At 48.2% G+C, this 17,553-nt stretch overlaps 2 protein-coding genes across 2 annotated transcripts; both read left to right on the top strand.

Moving 5' to 3' along the window:
- The first annotated feature begins 209 nt into the window (after positions 1-209).
- cul1a (cullin 1a) lies at positions 210-10,488 on the top strand. The gene is made up of 22 exons (XM_076981334.1): positions 210-461; positions 3,206-3,582; positions 4,020-4,197; positions 4,445-4,612; positions 4,710-4,760; positions 4,878-4,968; positions 5,208-5,371; positions 5,550-5,712; positions 5,823-5,953; positions 6,078-6,185; positions 6,462-6,568; positions 6,730-6,778; positions 6,949-7,080; positions 7,216-7,333; positions 7,428-7,504; positions 7,710-7,841; positions 8,113-8,205; positions 8,296-8,343; positions 8,768-8,850; positions 9,170-9,275; positions 9,372-9,485; positions 9,647-10,488. The coding sequence occupies exons 2-22, from the start codon at positions 3,443-3,445 to the stop codon at positions 9,725-9,727; spliced, it is 2,334 nt and encodes a 777-aa protein (XP_076837449.1). The 5' UTR covers positions 210-461; positions 3,206-3,442; the 3' UTR covers positions 9,728-10,488.
- Positions 10,489-11,532: 1,044 nt separating this feature from the next.
- mcm6l (MCM6 minichromosome maintenance deficient 6, like) lies at positions 11,533-17,495 on the top strand. The gene is made up of 17 exons (XM_076982088.1): positions 11,533-11,763; positions 11,872-12,018; positions 12,132-12,242; positions 12,338-12,587; positions 12,964-13,129; positions 13,437-13,582; positions 13,790-13,940; positions 14,295-14,436; positions 14,545-14,686; positions 14,790-14,897; positions 15,304-15,459; positions 15,588-15,716; positions 15,844-16,005; positions 16,135-16,249; positions 16,483-16,677; positions 17,021-17,160; positions 17,281-17,495. Exons 1-17 carry the CDS (start codon positions 11,669-11,671, stop codon positions 17,401-17,403), a joined length of 2,478 nt encoding a protein of 825 aa, XP_076838203.1. The 5' UTR covers positions 11,533-11,668; the 3' UTR covers positions 17,404-17,495.
- Positions 17,496-17,553: the final 58 nt, after the last annotated feature.

The raw sequence follows: 17,553 nt of genomic DNA, 5'->3' as shown, positions 1-17,553 counted from the left end.
AATTCTAGTAAAGTACACACAGTATATACTGAGAGAGAGACCACAGACACACACACACACACGCATATGTAAAGATATAAAACACGACTTTGTTTAGGCCTGTATTTTATATCCCAATAATGTCACTGGAACGTCTGACTTAATCTGTGAGAAAGTGCAACCACAGTATTAAAAATCTGCGGTGAAAGAAGTGAGAACGTGAACCCCCGGGCTCTGTTTCCTGCGGACGAGTTTCCGTGAGCACAGTCTGACGAAGTGTTATTTTTTTTCCTCTCGTTGTAACGGCAGCTTTAGCTAGCAGTTGAATTGTCAGTGAAAATTAGACAGCGTTACGCGGGGGGATCTTTTCTCAGAGGGATATTTCGATTCGCAAGTTGGAATACTGTCAGAAAACCGTACGTTTGCCTCCCTCTTTCCCCTGTTCGGGATCTGAAGACGGGGACGTGCGCCGTTGGACAATGGTAAGACCGCGAACTTAGCTCGCGAGCTACATGTCTCGAGCTACACGTCTCGTGAGCTAGCTCGCGAGCTCCTGGTTAGTTGCCCTGGTTGCAGGTTAGCTAGCTTAGCTGGTGATTGTGCACCACAAAGTGCTAGCTTGGTTATCCGCCAACTTCCTCAACTGCCAAGTCAGCCAACAGCTGAAACGTCGTGATTTATATCACTGGTTCCTCGTTTTTTTGTCAGAAAATCTAAAACGAGCTAAAAAAAAAACTCTTTTCTTCCCGTAAGAGGCACTCGGGCCTCAGTACAACCGGCACCCTTGTCTTAACATTTTAGAATCCTCCAGTTTGTTAGCTTTAGCGGCTAACTGGCTAAGACGCCAACGTCAAACCGACTGGCTGGTGGCTTAGTTCACGTTTAGGATCGGAAAGAGCCAGCGGTGTCGCGTAACGCGGCGTGTTAGCCGGCTGTAAGGCCGACAGACCCACCGCTGTGTTCGCTACCTGGCTGGATGTGGTCCGGCTAGTTGGCTAGCCACACTGCGCCAAACAGGCCGTCCTACGTTGGGTACGAGCGCCTGACTCATCCCCTCAAACGGACGAAGTTAGCTCGCCATCTAGGTGGCTGTATAGGCGCCTTCAATGACGAGACTTCTCCAAATTAATGTATATGTATATATATTTATATAACAGCCATATACATACATTACCCAGTTTACCACAGATGCGGACTAGTTTGTTGCGCAATTGAATGTTTAGTAATAATTGCCGTTTGAGTCATGAAAGATTGATCTCGCATTTTTTCGGGTTTACTTTGTGTTAATGTTAGCTGACGTTAGTCGTCTAGTGATTATACAATGTTGGTCGCCAGTAAACGCTCGTTATTTTTGAACAGTGGCTTTAATATAGAAAAAGCATGAGAGAAAAGGTGAAGTTCGTGTTCGTATTTGGTCAGACTGCCGAATCTCGTTTCATAGGTACCAGTTAACGTGTTTAATCCTGGGTTATTTAGCTAGTTAACTTGGCCAGTTACTTGATTAGCGTTATGTGTACCGTTTAATTTTAAGACCCTCATCTGTAATGGAGACTATGTGAAATCACAGGACAGTTTCAAATAAATGCGCCCTGAAATCATGTTTTACAAGGATATTTGGAGGAAAAGGCACGTGTAAAACAATTCCTCCTTCCCTCACAAACATTTAAGCTCCTTTGATCCTTGGTGTTGCCCCCATTGCCTGAATTGGGTCCCTTGATCTCCCATTGCCCCATTTTCCCTGCTATAAAAACAAACTTCTTATAGGATCAACGTTTAGGAGAATCAACTGCACAGGAGAATGTTACATTTCAACCACCAAACCTCTGGTTTTGCATCCCGCTGTATCAAACCCTGTGCGTTATTGTTCACAGCATTCGAATCGGGCCGCTTCATGCAGTTTCAGCATCCCTGCTCCAGACCTGGTGTGGTGCCTTGCAGCGGCTCCCTGCCGTGCCTTCTCTCTCTTCCCTCGCCCTGCGCCGAGAAGGTCATGACCATCGGGTCGGAGACGGTTCGGCTCGTACGGTTTGAGCGGTGGCTCCGGAGGCACGCGACTCACTATTTTTAAGTTCCTTCTTACGCGCTCCTTGAACTGTTGCCATGGTTACAAGGAGGGAACCCCGGGAATAGTGCAGCTTCCCATACAGGCAGCAAATGTCTGGGGGGGGGATCTTCGATAAGACGACGTCAGGAGCAAGTGCTGTGTTGGTCTTCTCTCTGGCTGGGTTTTCCACCCGAGACCATGTCGGGCCATTCCTGACTCCGCGGGCCACTCCGAGGTTTTTGTTCCCAAATTACCGTGCTGTAAATAAAGGCCTTGACATGTTTGTGGAGGCTCTGGGTTCCCACGATTATTGTGATGCTAAACAACTCTGGTCGCTGCACATAGCTGGCAAGGTGGATCGTTTGGAGTTGGTCGAATTGCTTTCAGTGTTTGTGTCTGCAAAACGGCATGTGACACAGAAGTGCAGAACGTTGGTGTTGATGCAAGGCAATAAGAAGAGAACCACTCTAGAACCAATTGTAAAACCCCTACATTGTTAACCCCGCCCCAACGGGTCTGTGGCTCTGAGCACAGTTGGCTAACTATGCCGTCACTCATGCCGCTGCCCCTGTCGGCACGGGCCTGTGGTCCTCCGCAGAATTTGCCGTTCCGAGGGAGACATTTGAGTTCCGTGCCATAAGAAAGGTGAGCAGCGGTGGCCATAACTCTGACAGTGCACTCGGTAAACAGCTGGGTCTTCCTGAAGGACGGGGCTCTCCACCTCCCACACACACACACACACACACACACACACACACACACACACACACACACACACACACACACTCAGTCTGCAGGGCCTGTCTCCCACTCTCTGCTTCGTGCTCAAGTGTGACACATAACACACCTCACCTGTCACTCCTATGCTGTCGAGGCTTTTTAATCTCCTGTCTGTGCAACAGAAGGAGGTCAGAGATTAGTGCTGCGTTATCTGCGTTGTACTGCACCCAGCCACATTCACCCCCCCACCACCCCTCAAATTAACACTTGTAGGATTGATCTTTTCATCACAGCTGACACGAGTAATCCCATCCACTCTAGGAAGGTTGCCCACATCTAATTTTGGTTACACCTAGTAGTATATGATCAGATGCGGATGTGAGTCTAAGTATAACTCGCGGTCTCTGTCCATGAGTGGACCTCAAGCCTTCTCGGGTGTTGTGATCTCCTTCTCCCATACAGGTCTCTTCCCTGACGGTTACCTGAAAGCATCTCTCGCGGTAGCCGGGCGCCGAGTCGCCTGGGTCCGAACCCCCTCGCGCGCATCTCCGCCCCTCCTCTGCCCGCCGCGCCCTATGGAAGGCTAGCCTCCCCGCCGCCCTAGTCGGAAGAAAGGGACGCCAGCAGCCAATCAGCCGGGAGAAGGGGGGAGGAGCATCTGACACGCAGCCAGAGGGCACAGAGGTGAGGTCGGAGACCATGTCGTCCGTCCGGACCCCGAACCCGCACGGGCTCAAGCAGATTGGGCTGGACCAGATCTGGGATGACCTGAGGGCGGGGATCCAGCAGGTGTACACCCGCCAGAGCATGGCCAAGTCTCGCTACATGGAGCTCTACACGTATCCTCAACGTGTGTGTGTGTGTGTGTGTGTGTGTGTGTGTGTGTGTGTGTGTGTGTGTGTGTGTGTGTGTGTGTGTGTTCTGAAATACCCATAAATCTCTTTGGCCCTGAGTGTTAGTCTTGTACTCAGTTTTAAGACGCATAATATTAGTTTATATACTAGAGATCAGTAACGATGGGTTGTTTGATCAAAAATGGGTCAGATATCTTAGAATTTGTGTTCTATGCGCATGGTAGACTTATTTGTTGTACTGTATAGTTTTGATTGTGCATAGAAAAAAAATTCTTGAAATAATATTTGTGTTGGTGAAAAATGTTTTGTTCAACAAAAAAAATGCCACACAGTCCCAATCCAATAATAGTGAATGACTCCCATCTTATTAGTATTGAACTTGGTTTACTACCTGCTTTAAGGCCTTGACGTCCTGTTTCCAGCCATGTGTATAATTACTGCACCAGTGTGCACCAGTCGATCCCGGTGCGTGGGCCGGGAGTGCCTCCACCCAAGCCCACCAAGAAGACTCCCACTCCGGGTGGAGCCCAGTTTGTGGGGTTGGAGCTCTACAAGAGACTGAAGGAGTTCCTGAAGAATTACCTTACAAACTTACTAAAGGTATTCATCCCATAATAACCATGTTGTTGTTTTTTGTTTTTTAATTCTGAATGTTGCTCGAAGTGATTTGTGATTATGACCTCTGTTAACTGTGGTTTCTGTATCTGAACTTGCTGTAGCACACGATGGCTTAAAGCTCACGTTGTGTCCAGAAGAGATTCTGTTCTAGATAAAGATGAGCAGTCTAGGCCTTCCGATAAACAGGCGCGGCTATATTTTCCTTGCCGTCTGTCTTCTGTCCCCTCAGGACGGCGAGGACCTGATGGACGAGAGCGTCCTGAAGTTCTACACCCAGCAGTGGGAGGACTACCGCTTCTCCAGCAAAGTGCTGAACGGTATCTGTGCCTACCTCAACCGCCACTGGGTCCGACGAGAGTGCGACGAGGGTCGCAAGGGAATCTACGAGATCTACTCGGTAGGAGTGCGCACACACCTCTTACACACACACCCCCCAAACCCACACACCATGTGTTTGGTAGAGTGTAACACTAAACCTTGTTTCCTCTCTCCAGCTCGCCTTGGTAACGTGGAGAGATTGTCTGTTTCGGCCTCTGAACAAGCAGGTCAGTGCTCCGTGACGCAGTAAGAATTTGTTTGTTTTTCGGATCAGCGTTGATGTACGTACGGCCCAAGTCGGGATTCCCACTTGATTTCACAGGCCTGTTGTTCTCCTGTCTCAGGTTACAAACGCAGTATTGAAGCTCATCGATAAGGAGCGGAACGGGGAGACCATCAACACCAGACTGATCAGCGGAGTGGTTCAGTCCTACGGTGCGACCTCGCTTGACCTCGCAACCCATTCTGCACGTCCCCCAATGCTATCCCACCTTTCCCTTCCGTTCATAAACCGGCGTTTCCCAACCCAGTCCTCAGTCACCCCCGACGCCGTCCAATCGTGAGACGACCACGGGGTTCCTGAGGATCGGGTTAAGAAACGCGTGAAATTTCCTCGGCTCGGTTGACCCCGCCGCCCCGTTGATGACCGATCTTGCCCACGTTTCTCCGTGCAGTCGAGCTGGGCCTGAACGAGGACGACGCCTTCGCCAAAGGCCCCACCCTCTCCGTCTACAAGGAGCACTTCGAAAGCCAGTTCCTGGCCGACACGGAGCGCTTCTACACGAGGGAGAGCACGGAGTTCCTGCAGCAGAACCCCGTCACCGAGTACATGAAAAAGGTGAGGTTGACGACGGGGCAGGACGGACACGTCTAAGCACCACCACCCCCCCCAGTCAGGAATCGAAGGATCGGTTTTTACGAACAATCGCCGTTCAGGCCGAGTTTTAGGGTCACACGCTCGACGCTTCCTGTCCTGCGGCGCGACCCTCGGCAGTAGCGGATATTTCCGTTTACAGGCGGAGGCCCGTCTGCTGGAAGAACAGAGGAGGGTGCAGGTCTACCTCCACGAGAGCACGCAGGACGAGCTGGCCAGGAAGTGTGAGCAGGTCCTCATCGAGAAGCACCTGGAGATCTTCCACACGGAGTTCCAGAACCTCCTGGACGCCGACAAGAACGAAGGTATTCGGGCGCTCTCGTTTTTGCCCGGTGAGGTTACCCCGCTAGGACTGCACGATCTTGTTTCGTAGACTCTCCATTGTTCAGTCTAGTCTTTCCTCTCCGTCTCCCAGATCTCGGCCGCATGTATAACTTGGTGTCGCGGATCACCGACGGTTTGGGAGAACTCAAGAAGCTTCTGGAAACGCACATTTACAACCAGGGCCTGGCAGCTATCGAGAAGTGTGGGGAGGCGGCTCTCAACGTACGTCCCCCTCACCCGCGAGCTAAAAACGCTGACCACTGATCTTTATTTATTTTCATTATAATAGTTTTCCTCTGTCCGTTTTATCTGTTAACATAAATGCGTGCAATCAACCTTTACACAGGACCCCAAAATGTACGTCCAGACAATCTTGGATGTCCATAAGAAATACAACGCTCTGGTGATGTCTGCGTTCAACAACGACGCTGGCTTCGTCGCTGCGCTGGATAAGGTGCGCTCCTCACCAGGGGTCTCGCTTGGCTGCCCCTGCATGTTGATCCGGCCTTATTAAAGTCCTGCTGCAGGGACAGGACACGTTATTTATGATTTACAGGTTGTGCAAGTATTGGCTATCTGTGGCGTTGGATGCTAACTGGTTTTTGAATCTGCATCACCCAAAAAGCTTTTAGGGAATCTCTTAAGTTGGTTTGTCTGTGTAGCCGGTTTGGTTTAGGTTGTGTGATTTATTGATGGATTTGTTGATGGATTACCCCTGTTTTCCCAACAGGCCTGTGGGCGTTTTATCAACAACAATGCAGTCACCAAGATGGTCCAGTCCTCCAGCAAATCCCCTGAGCTGTTGGCCAGATATTGCGATTCTCTGCTGAAGAAAAGGTGTGTGAACGTGTGTGTGTGTGTGAACATAATCCCACAATTGGTCTTCATTAAAAAAAAAATATTTAGTGAACATTGAGATGTCTGTTATATGCAGATGCAAGTTTGGCTGCTTGTCCTGTGTAGTTTGGGGTGAGAGTCTGTCACTTTGTCCCACCCAGCTCCAAGAACCCAGAAGAGGCGGAGCTGGAAGACACACTGAATCAAGTGGTGAGTTTTAGCACCAACATAAACACCATGTTCTTTGGCAGAGTGCCGAATGTTAATCCTGCCACTTCTTGTATATGTGTACGACGTATACAGCATCTTGTCTTTGCGCTCCGAGCACAGCTGCCGTTATTTTGCAACATTTTGAGTTCTCCCTTCACCTCCTTTGCAAGATGGTGGTCTTTAAGTACATCGAGGACAAGGACGTGTTCCAGAAGTTCTACGCGAAGATGCTGGCCAAGCGTCTGGTGCACCAGAACAGCGCCAGCGACGACGCCGAGGCCAGCATGATCTCCAAGCTGAAGGTTCGCTCTCCTGCTTTCCGCCAGCCGCCCCCCCCCAGGGCTTTCCCCCGTTCCTGCTGCGTTTGAAGGCGAGTCATCGCGTCCCAGAGCAAGCTGCTAATCGCGGCTCCCTTTTGTGCACGTCTCCCCCTGCAGCAAGCGTGCGGCTTCGAGTACACGTCCAAGCTGCAGCGCATGTTCCAGGACATCGGCGTCAGCAAAGACCTCAACGAGCAGTTCAAGAAGCACCTCACCAACTCGGAGCCCTTAGACCGTACGTACGGCCGCCGGCGTCCACGCCTCCCGTGTAAGGGTGGGGGAGGCGGGGCCTCTTTGCAAGCCGCTCACACGGTGTGTCTCTCCCACAGTGGACTTCAGCATCCAGGTACTGAGTTCTGGATCCTGGCCTTTCCAGCAGTCCTGCACGTTCGCGCTGCCTTCTGAGGTACAGCACTCAGCACCTGAGTTCAGCCTTCTGAACATTTCTGTTACAAATGGTACCTTCAGAAATGGGCATCCCCTCCACAGTTTTACTTACTACTCTTACTGCTAGGGACTCTTGAACATACATTTTTTTCCCTAAAGAACCAGTTTATTGAGGGTTTCATAGGTTTATAAGATCGGTCTGTATGTATCCCCCCCACCCACAGTTGGAGAGGAGCTACCAAAGGTTCACGGCCTTCTACGCCAGCAGACACAGCGGCCGCAAGCTCACCTGGCTCTACCACCTGTCCAAAGGGGAGCTGGTCACCAACTGCTTCAAGAACAGATACACCCTGCAGGTAGGACACGCCGCCTGCTTCTGTCAGGACAGAGTCCGGCATCAGGCCTCCTGTGCCACAGAAACCTGGTCACAAACGGACTGACAGATGGTGCATTCTGTCCACCGGTGTGGCATTTTGGGAAAATCTCCAAACGTACGCTTATTTAAACCGACAACTTGACCATAAGTGCGGTCCGTAAGCCGATGCACACTTCTCGTTCCGAATACACGGGTAACGGAATGTTGGTAGATCGTCAGACCCGAAAATGCTTCTGTGTGCTGGTCCGCAGGCCTCCACATTTCAGATGGCGATCCTGCTACAGTACAACACAGAGGACGCGTACACAGTCCAGCAGCTGACCGATAGCACGCAGATCAAAATAGTAAGCAGCTGTGATCACACCACACGGTCCATCACATTCGAATGTTCCGGTGCGCTGCTATAATGACGTTTCTGTCTGCTTGTCTTGCAGGACATTTTGGTGCAGGTTCTTCAGATCTTACTGAAATCCAAATTGCTGGCAAGTAATTCTTATTTCTCTTTTTCATCCAATTCAAGCGCTCAAGATGTTCCTTAGCATCATTGAAATGGCACTACATGATTGATTTAACAGGATTAAAGACCAGTCAACATTGTTCTGAACAAAATAATATTTTTTTGTGGATTAAGTGAACATTCACAGTTTACAAGTACTCACACTACACTAGAACTAGGAACGGTGGCCATATTATTGCAAAAACCAGCCCAGCTCTTAACAAATAACAATATTACGTGCAGCTCCACCCTTAAGGTTTTTTTGCTACCTGTGAGCTTTCTTTAATTTGCATAATAACCAATCAGCATAAGTTTTCATTCAGTAATTAGCAACGCTAGCATTGATGGGCCACGTCTCCCTTTAAGCGAGAAAAAGCAGCACAAACTTGAAGGTGTGCCATCGTGTGCAGGTCCTGGAGGACGAGAACGCCAACGTGGACGAGGTGGAGTTTAAACCGGACACGCTCATCAAGCTCTACCTGGGTTACAAGAAGTACGTGTCCCCATTACGCTGAGGCCTCTGCACAGCTGGGTTTGGGGACTTTGCTCGCCGGTGTCTTCTGAGGGCTCGGTAACGTTCTGCATAAAATGGTGTCGCGTGTGCCAGGGAGATTTAGTGAACCAAATACGAGTCGGTTAGATGATTTGCAGATCTACGCTGTCTCCCCGGAGCCAGGTTTGTGCCAAAGCGTAGCTGCTCGATCACTGGGCCAACTCGGGGGGCCAGCTCTGGCGCGCACGAATCTCTTCGTGCTGTATGATCACATGACCCGATCACATGACCTTCTCCCCCCCCTTTGGCCGTTTCCTAGTAAAAAGCTGCGAGTAAACATCAACGTGCCGATGAAGACCGAACAGAAGCAGGAACAGGAAACCACTCACAAAAACATCGAGGAAGACCGGAAGCTCTTGATCCAGGTGAGCTCTCCCTGCACGCTGTTAGATAGAACTCACGGTTTAGGGTGGTGTCTGCTATGCCAGGCTCCTAACGCTCTTTGTTGGGTTTCCCCATAGGCTGCGATCGTGCGAATCATGAAGATGAGGAAGATGTTGAAGCATCAGCAGCTCCTGGCCGAGGTCCTCAACCAGCTCTCCTCCCGGTTCAAGCCCCGCGTCCCCGTCATCAAGGTGAACGCGACGTAGCGCCCGTTATCTCCACCCAACCACGTGCCAGGCACTATTACCCACAGTTCTTTGTGGAATCGTTTAGTTCCTGGATTACTGTGGACTGTGTGATGGTAGTGAAGTCCTCCAATATGGTTCTGATCAGAATGCTGCTTCTCTTCCAGAAATGCATCGATATCCTCATAGAGAAGGAGTACTTGGAGAGAGTGGATGGAGAGAAAGACACCTACAGCTACCTGGCCTAAACCTACACTTTCTTTTCCTTTTTGTTTTGTTTTTCTTTTTCTTTCATTGCTCCCCCACCCTATCTCACTCGCTCTCTCTTTTTAAGTTGTCTCTTACATAATAAACATCATTCCTTTTGACATTCGGCCTATGTCGTTGGGAATGCTATGGACGCGGGCGAAATAGAGTTATACGAAGAAGAAAAAAAGCGTAAGGCATAGAAGAGACGAAAGGAAGAGGAGAGAGTGTGTGCATTTATGTGTGTAAATCATCGTAGCAGGCGTCTGCTGGGCTGGACTTCCCTTTAAACCACCACGGGTGTGTTGGACCGGTTCGCTACACCCGTGCCCGGCTCCGGGCGCACGGACTTCAACACTGTAAATAAACCCTGGACGGAGACCTACTACCTTAAATCTTGCGAAAAGCTATTACCGAGAAACCCAGTGAGAAAAAGCCCTTCGTGTTAGGGGTTGCATGCAAACTGCCTACGTGCATTTAAACAAGCAAGAGAAAATTCAGAACAACCTGAACGAGTAAGGCATTACTAGACGAACCAAGAGCGCTGCCGCACAGTGGGGGCAGAAGAGTTGCCAGGATGTTGTTTTAACACGGGGGATGAAAAGTGTGCAATTTTAGCTGCACATCCAGGAAAAGATTGTTTGGCCAGGTCCTTAGATGTGTGCTCGACATCATTACCTGCTATCAGAAAACCATTTGTATAGTGTGGTTCACTTTTTTAAATGTGTGGTAAATAAAAATTAAAAGTTTCCGTATGCCTTCTCATGCTGTGAGGTCATTGAATTCCTGTGTGTGTGTAATTATGGTGACCATACTTTGATTTTCAAACAAGGATACAGTGGACGGGGTGACACTGTAGACTAGAAAGAACCATGAAATCAGAGGCAAATTCCCAGATGGTCAATTGTACTTTATTAGGCCCTAGAAAATTGCCAATATCCTGGAAAAAGTGGACAACCAAAATGTAATGTGTTTCAAGCAATCCCCGATTGTGCATATGTAACTTATCAGCAAACCAAGCATAATAGATTAAACAATTTTTTTCCTTTTTATTCCTAGGAAAATATCGTATGGGAGATATGTATTTGTCAATTAGAAAATATACACAAATTATTGAATAGCAATGTCAATCAATTGTGTTGTGTAGAGACTAGTGATGTAGTTGTGTTTAGTAGATAAGTAGATGTTATGTGAAATTGAAAAGGTCCTAAATAAATTACCGACGAGTTTTATCACATATCCGTCACAAGCATCACATTACTCTCATTTTAGTTTATCTTTAAGGAGCACTAACTACCACTAAAAAGCAAGCTATTTTTGAAAGTGATTTCTTGTTACACGTTTTTCCACATGAGGTGAAGAATCAGATGGCTGTGCTGTCTTCATATGAATCAGTTCATGCTCCACGGAGCATATATTCAGAAAATGACCAGGCGGCTAGTTGTCAGTATAAATGACTTTTATAACGTGAAGAAAATCGTTGGAATGACTTACTGCTCCTTTTAACACTACAGATGGGCCATGTTGACCTGGTTAATCTAGAGGTCAAGAAGCGGTAATAGATAATTTCATAGGGCGCATCAAAGATAATATTGAGAACTATTAATATAACCCAGCAATAAACCCATTTTATATCGAAACCTCGGCTAAGACTCAGAAGACTGACATCTGCACCTACTTAGAATGAATGGGAAAAGACATTCAGAGAATATTTATAATTATTTAGGCTACATTAAACCTTGTATCCAAACCTGCGTTCATGTTCTCAACTCCAAATGATGGCGTTTCTTCTTGATTAAAGACGGAGGCGGAGGCCAATCTGCCAGCGTCCCGTCCCACCTGTATATGGCGAAGGTCCATTTATTATATTCTCTCCAGCGTTTACTCGCCCACATCTCTGGTCTCCGGTTCGGCGTCTACCGACCCCGTTACTCCACCTGCACATGGACCCTGCAGCAGAACCCGGTTCCGCAGGAGTGCGACTACACGATGATCTCGCAGAAAAGTGTCAAAAACTGTTTCTCGAGTTCTTGGAGGAGTAAGTCGAGTTATTTCCCCGTTTGTTTCGTGTCAGTAGCACAAATGCACTTTTTTAACGGACTACGGAAGCGAACGGAAACCTTAGACGTTTGTTGTAACGATTCAGGTTTCAGGATAAAAACGGTGAGCAGTTATATTTACCTGAGGCCCAAGAGCTCATCCGACCGGAGAGAAACACGCTGACTGTGAACTTCACCAACATCGAGCACTATAATCAGCAGCTCGCAACCACCATTCAAGAGGACTTCTATAGGTAGGCCTGTGCGTTGGTACACGTCCTGCATCTTTAAGATCCCCACTATCACGATGATGATAATTGACACTATTGAACGTCGCCAACGTCCTGCATCCTGTCTTCCTCCCCAGGGTGTATCCGTTTCTTTGTAGAGCAGTGCGCCACTTCGCCCGTGATCATGGCAATATTCCTCCCACCAAAGAATTCTATGTGGCTTTTTCTGACTTTCCATCAAGACAAAAGTAACCACGTGCCTTTCAGAGTGTCTAAAGACCAAAATTTGTCTTCTTGAACTCCTTACCATTTGTATTGGAGAGTCCTGACTGTTTCTCTCCAGGATCAGGGAGCTGTCGACGGCGCGTGTGGGCACTCTGCTGCGCATCAGCGGGCAGGTTGTGCGCACGCACCCCGTGCACCCGGAGCTGGTGAGCGGAACCTTCCTCTGTCTGGACTGTCAGTCCGTGATCAAGGACGTGGAGCAGCAGTTCAAGTACACACAGCCCACCATCTGCAAGAACCCCGTGTGCGCCAACCGGCGCCGGTTCATGCTTGATACCAACAAGTCACGCTTTGTAGACTTCCAGAAGGTAACCGTTAAAGTATAGTAACCAACACTGAGGTAAACTTTTATTGTTTTTTTTTTTTTTTTTATCGATGCGTTTTTCAGTGCAACAATAATTAAATATAGATAAAACCAAGACAAAAACACAGAAAAAGAATTTAAAAACATGAAAAGTAAACTTTCTTTTACATAATCAATTGCAACCAGCCCAGCATGGACATATGGATCTAACTTTGAGAGCCTTTTATTCTAAAATCTTCCTGAGTAATTCCCAATTCTACAAATCCTTCAGTACAGGGTTCTCACCTGCATTCAAAATCACCAGCAATAGCGTGTGTTGTAAAGTGTGAGTAGTATGTACAAGGCTGGACAAAGATCTCCGCGTGGTCGTGCTCTCCCAGGTCCGCATCCAAGAGACACAGGCGGAGCTGCCGCGAGGCTCCATCCCGCGCAGCGTGGAGGTGATCCTGAGGGCGGAGGCGGTGGAGACGGCGCAGGCCGGGGACCGCTGCGACTTCACCGGGACCCTCATCGTGGTGCCGGACGTCTCTGCCCTCGCCCTGTCTGGTGTGGATCGTGACGTTCTTTTTTTAAAGTACTGCTCCGTTATGAACCCCGCTCACTCACTCTGACAGCTGCTGGGGAGTTTCTTCCGAGCAGTGTTTGGTGGTATAACACAGACACACACACACACACACACACACACACACACACACACACACAAATCTGGACAACAAGGCTGTGAAGGAAGGACATTAACATTTGGCTTTACAATCTTCTGTTGTAGTAGCCTAACATCGTGTGTGTGTGTGTGTGTGTGTGTGTGTGTGTGTGTGTGTGTGTGTGTGTGTGTGTGTGTGTGTGTGTGTGTTAGGCACCAGGGCGGAAACCAGCAGCAGAGTGACAGGAAAGGAGGGCTTTGACACTGATGGACTCCAGGGCCTCAAGGCGTTGGGAGTGCGTGAGCTGTCCTACAGGCTGGCTTTTCTCGCCAACCTTGTAGCACCCACAAACCCCAGGGTGAGGGCCGGTGATTACTGTACCCTCCCCAGCCAAGCTCGCCTGGGTATTGTGGAACGGTCATGTACAATTGTTGGATACCCCACAGTCAGATTTTGAGATCATCTTTGTAATCCATGCATGTCCTGTGAAAAGCAGGGCCATGAAAATTGAAATTTATGGAAATTATTTTAGATGGCAATTTCTTGATGGTGTTCTTTTGTTCAGTTTGGAGGTAAGGATCTACGCCTGGAAGATCATACAGCAGAAAGCGTGAAGAACCAGATGACCGTGCAGGAGTGGGAGAAGGTGTTTGAGATGAGCCAGGACAAGAACCTTTACCACAACCTCTGCACCAGCCTCTTCCCCACCATCCATGGTGTGTGTGTGTGTGTGTGTGTGTGTGTGTGTGTGTGTGTGTGTGTGTGTGTGTGTGTGTGTGTGTGTGTGTGTGTGTGTGTGTGTGTGTGTGTGTGTGTGTGTGTGTGTGTGTGTGTGTGTGTGTGTGTGTGTGTGTGTGTGTGTGTGTGCTGGAATTACCATCACCTTTAGGAATTACCATCACCTTTAACCTACTGCATCATAGAAATGAACCCTTAACTCTTAATATGCCTAAGTAGATTTTCTTAAGCTTGAAACTTGACCATAAAAGATAAATCTCCCCTACACATGTATGGATATGTATTAGGATTTGATTTAACGACGTTGATTTTAACGAGGTAACTGCTCACAGGAAATGATGAAATCAAGCGTGGAATTTTACTCATGCTGTTTGGCGGTGTTGCCAAAACGACTATGGAGGGCACGTCTCTGAGAGGAGACGTCAACGTTTGCATTATTGGAGATCCCAGCACTTCCAAAAGCCAGTTCCTCAAGTAAGTAAAGGACGTCGCAAAATCTGTCTGAGGAAATTCTGTTAAGAATTTCAGATGGATTTAAATGACTTTAATGAAAACTGCAGACGTATGTGTTGTGTTCCTCAGGCATGTTGAGGACTTCGTCCCCAGGGCGGTGTACACCAGCGGGAAGGCCAGCAGTGCTGCTGGTCTCACAGCCGCTGTGGTCAAGGACGAGGAGTCTCACGAGTTTGTCATCGAGGCCGGGGCGCTCATGCTGGCCGACAACGTACGCATCCTGCGCTTACGGGTTTTAGGGGTTAACAACTTCCTGTTGACTGTTTTCGTGCTAACTTGGAGGTGTCCTGAAGCACAAATGACCTTCTCTTCAGGGCGTGTGTTGCATCGATGAGTTTGACAAGATGGACCTGAAAGACCAAGTGGCCATCCATGAAGCAATGGAGCAGCAGACCATCTCCATCACCAAGGCTGGGGTGAAGGTGCGGAGATATCTTCACATCAGTGGAAATCGCGGAGAGCTTTGGGAGATCCAAGAGAACCTGTCTGGTGTAGTTCTCTAAAGTGCCAATCCCGCTTCGTTGATGGCATGACTTGGCTAATGAGTTTCAGCAAGGGAAACTGCAAACTGGGTACTTTGACCATCAAAAATTGAGATCCATGTGACCTTATTCTAGACTAGATTATCTCCTGGTCTGAAATGACATCGTGGACTTTAGTGCTACAAGAAAAGGCCAACGTGCTACATGTACTGCAACTGTCCCCTTTTGTTTTAATGCAAATTTTGCCATCTCGGACATCAGGAAGATGATGATTCTATAATCACCCCATATTGCAGGCCCGATTAACATTGACGACATTTCCATTCTTGTGTCTCTGCGTATTTAGGCCACTTTGAACGCCCGTACGTCTATTTTGGCAGCAGCCAATCCCATTGATGGTAGGTACAATCGCTCCAAGTCTCTGAAGCAGAACGTCAACATGTCCGCTCCCATCATGTCCAGATTTGACCTCTTCTTCATTCTGGTGGACGAGTGTAATGAGGTGAGCGTCATTGTCTCATGCCTTTGTCAACGGGCCACGTGCAGTTCCTCTACGGGCTGCGTTCCTGTAGGCTCAAACTTATTTTGTAAGTCGTATGGTAGTGTGTAGTGCATTTCTTTCATTGGCAGGTGACCGACTACGCCATTGCTAGACGGATCGTAGACCTCCATGCCAGAAACATAGAGTCTGTAGAACGGGTCTATGCTGCCGAAGACATCCAGAGGTACATAATGTTTGCCCGACAGTTTCAGCCAAAGGTGAGAATTGCACGTATATATAATGCACATTTACCCGCCGTATTTGAACATATCAAAAGGGGTGTGTGTGTGTGTTAGCTACGGTCTTTTCTTTTACCTCTGTAAAAAGAATTTTTTTTTGCCCCAGATCACCCCGGAGGCCCAGGATTTTGTGGTGGAGCAGTATAAGCGCCTCCGTCAGAGAGACGCAGGTGGCAACACTAAATCCGCCTGGCGAATCACGGTGCGGCAGCTGGAGAGCATGCTCCGCCTTTCAGAGGCCATGGCCCGCCTCTATTGCTCCGATGAGGTCGGGGGAGCTTCAGCCAACTCTTTCATGCACTGGAGATAAACATTGTGTTTTGAATGTAGGATTGGGCTGTTGGGTACTAACATCTTGTCCAGTTGTGCTACCTCCATCTGTCCCCTTCCCCCTAAGGTTCAACCCAAACACGTGAAGGAAGCGTTTCGTCTTCTAAACAAATCCATTATACGCGTCGACTCTCCCGATATCAACTTTGATCATGAACAAGATGACAACGAGGATATGATTGGTAATAGTTCCTGGAATTATTAGTGCACAAACAAAATGAACTTGTGCTTTCACACAAGGGGCGGCACTAGAGCACACACGAGAACCAGCCACCGTGTTGATGCACGGCTCATTTCATTTTCACCTTGAACGAGGGAAGAATGAAATCGAATCCGTTTGAAGGTGGACAAAATGGCATCACACGAGGATCCACGTAGGTGCTGTATGCTGAAAGATCTGATATTTTCCCTTCAGATCAGAACGAGCCTTTGGCGGGAAATGTGGAGGGTCAGAATGGGGTCGGCACTGGGTCGGTGGACGCCATGGATACAGAGGAGGCGGAGCCAGGGAGAAAGCCGGCCGCAGCCAATCCGGCTGTCCGGATGTCCTTTGCGGAGTATCGGCGTGTCTCCAACCTGCTGGTGCTTCACATGCAGAAGACGGAGCAGCGTGAGTGCCACTCCCCTGTTCCATCTTTCCAGACGAGCTGCTCTGCTAGATTTTTAACCTGTTCTCCAGGTCAAACAACCAGCTTATCGAAGGATTGCGTTTCGCTAATTAAAAACAGGTTTTCTGGCCACAGATTGAGCCGGGTCTTGGACCAAGTTGGAATGTCTGCAGTAATTTACCATTTGAAATTTGAGTAATCCAAAAGGAACGAACACCAGACTGAAAAAGTGTACTGGAAGAGCACCACTCTAATCATCTCAATATTCAGTACTTTTCTTGAACTCGTTTAAACTTATAAACTTACGATATTGCCATAATTGAGCTTGTTATCTGTTGCTCCTAGTTGATGAGGACTCTTCAGTAACGAAGAGTGAGCTTATCAACTGGTACCTGAAGGAAATTGAGAATGAGATCGAGTCTGAGGCGGAACTCGTTGCCAGGAAGAGCCTTATTGAGAAAGTGTTGTACAGATTGATCCACTATGTGAGTATGGCAATACTTCATGAACAAATGTCTAGATGAAACTGCTACTATTCAGGTTGAGCCTTGGGGGGGCGTGGTTTGAAACCTTATTCATATTTAACCCCGCCCCCTTCCCCCCAGGACCATGTCATCATAGAGTTGACAAAAACGGGCCTGAAGAAAGTCAAAGATGATGGGGTGGAGCCCGTTGTGGAGGAAGACCCCTTCCTAGTGGTCAATCCCAATTATTTATTGGAAGACTAGAGGAATTAGGTTGTTTTTTTTTCACCTCGGGTTGGATTAGGTTCTATTGTTTGTACAGTATTTATGAAAATAAACTTTTGAGATGCTGCAAACGGTTTGCTCTATTTGTACTTTGTATACACTAGATGGCGCAATTTCAGTGTGTACAGA

Source organism: Brachyhypopomus gauderio, chromosome 19 (genome assembly GCF_052324685.1).
Source record: "Brachyhypopomus gauderio isolate BG-103 chromosome 19, BGAUD_0.2, whole genome shotgun sequence".
Classification (NCBI taxonomy): domain Eukaryota; kingdom Metazoa; phylum Chordata; class Actinopteri; order Gymnotiformes; family Hypopomidae; genus Brachyhypopomus; species Brachyhypopomus gauderio.
This window is presented reverse-complemented; position numbering and strand designations above follow the sequence as displayed.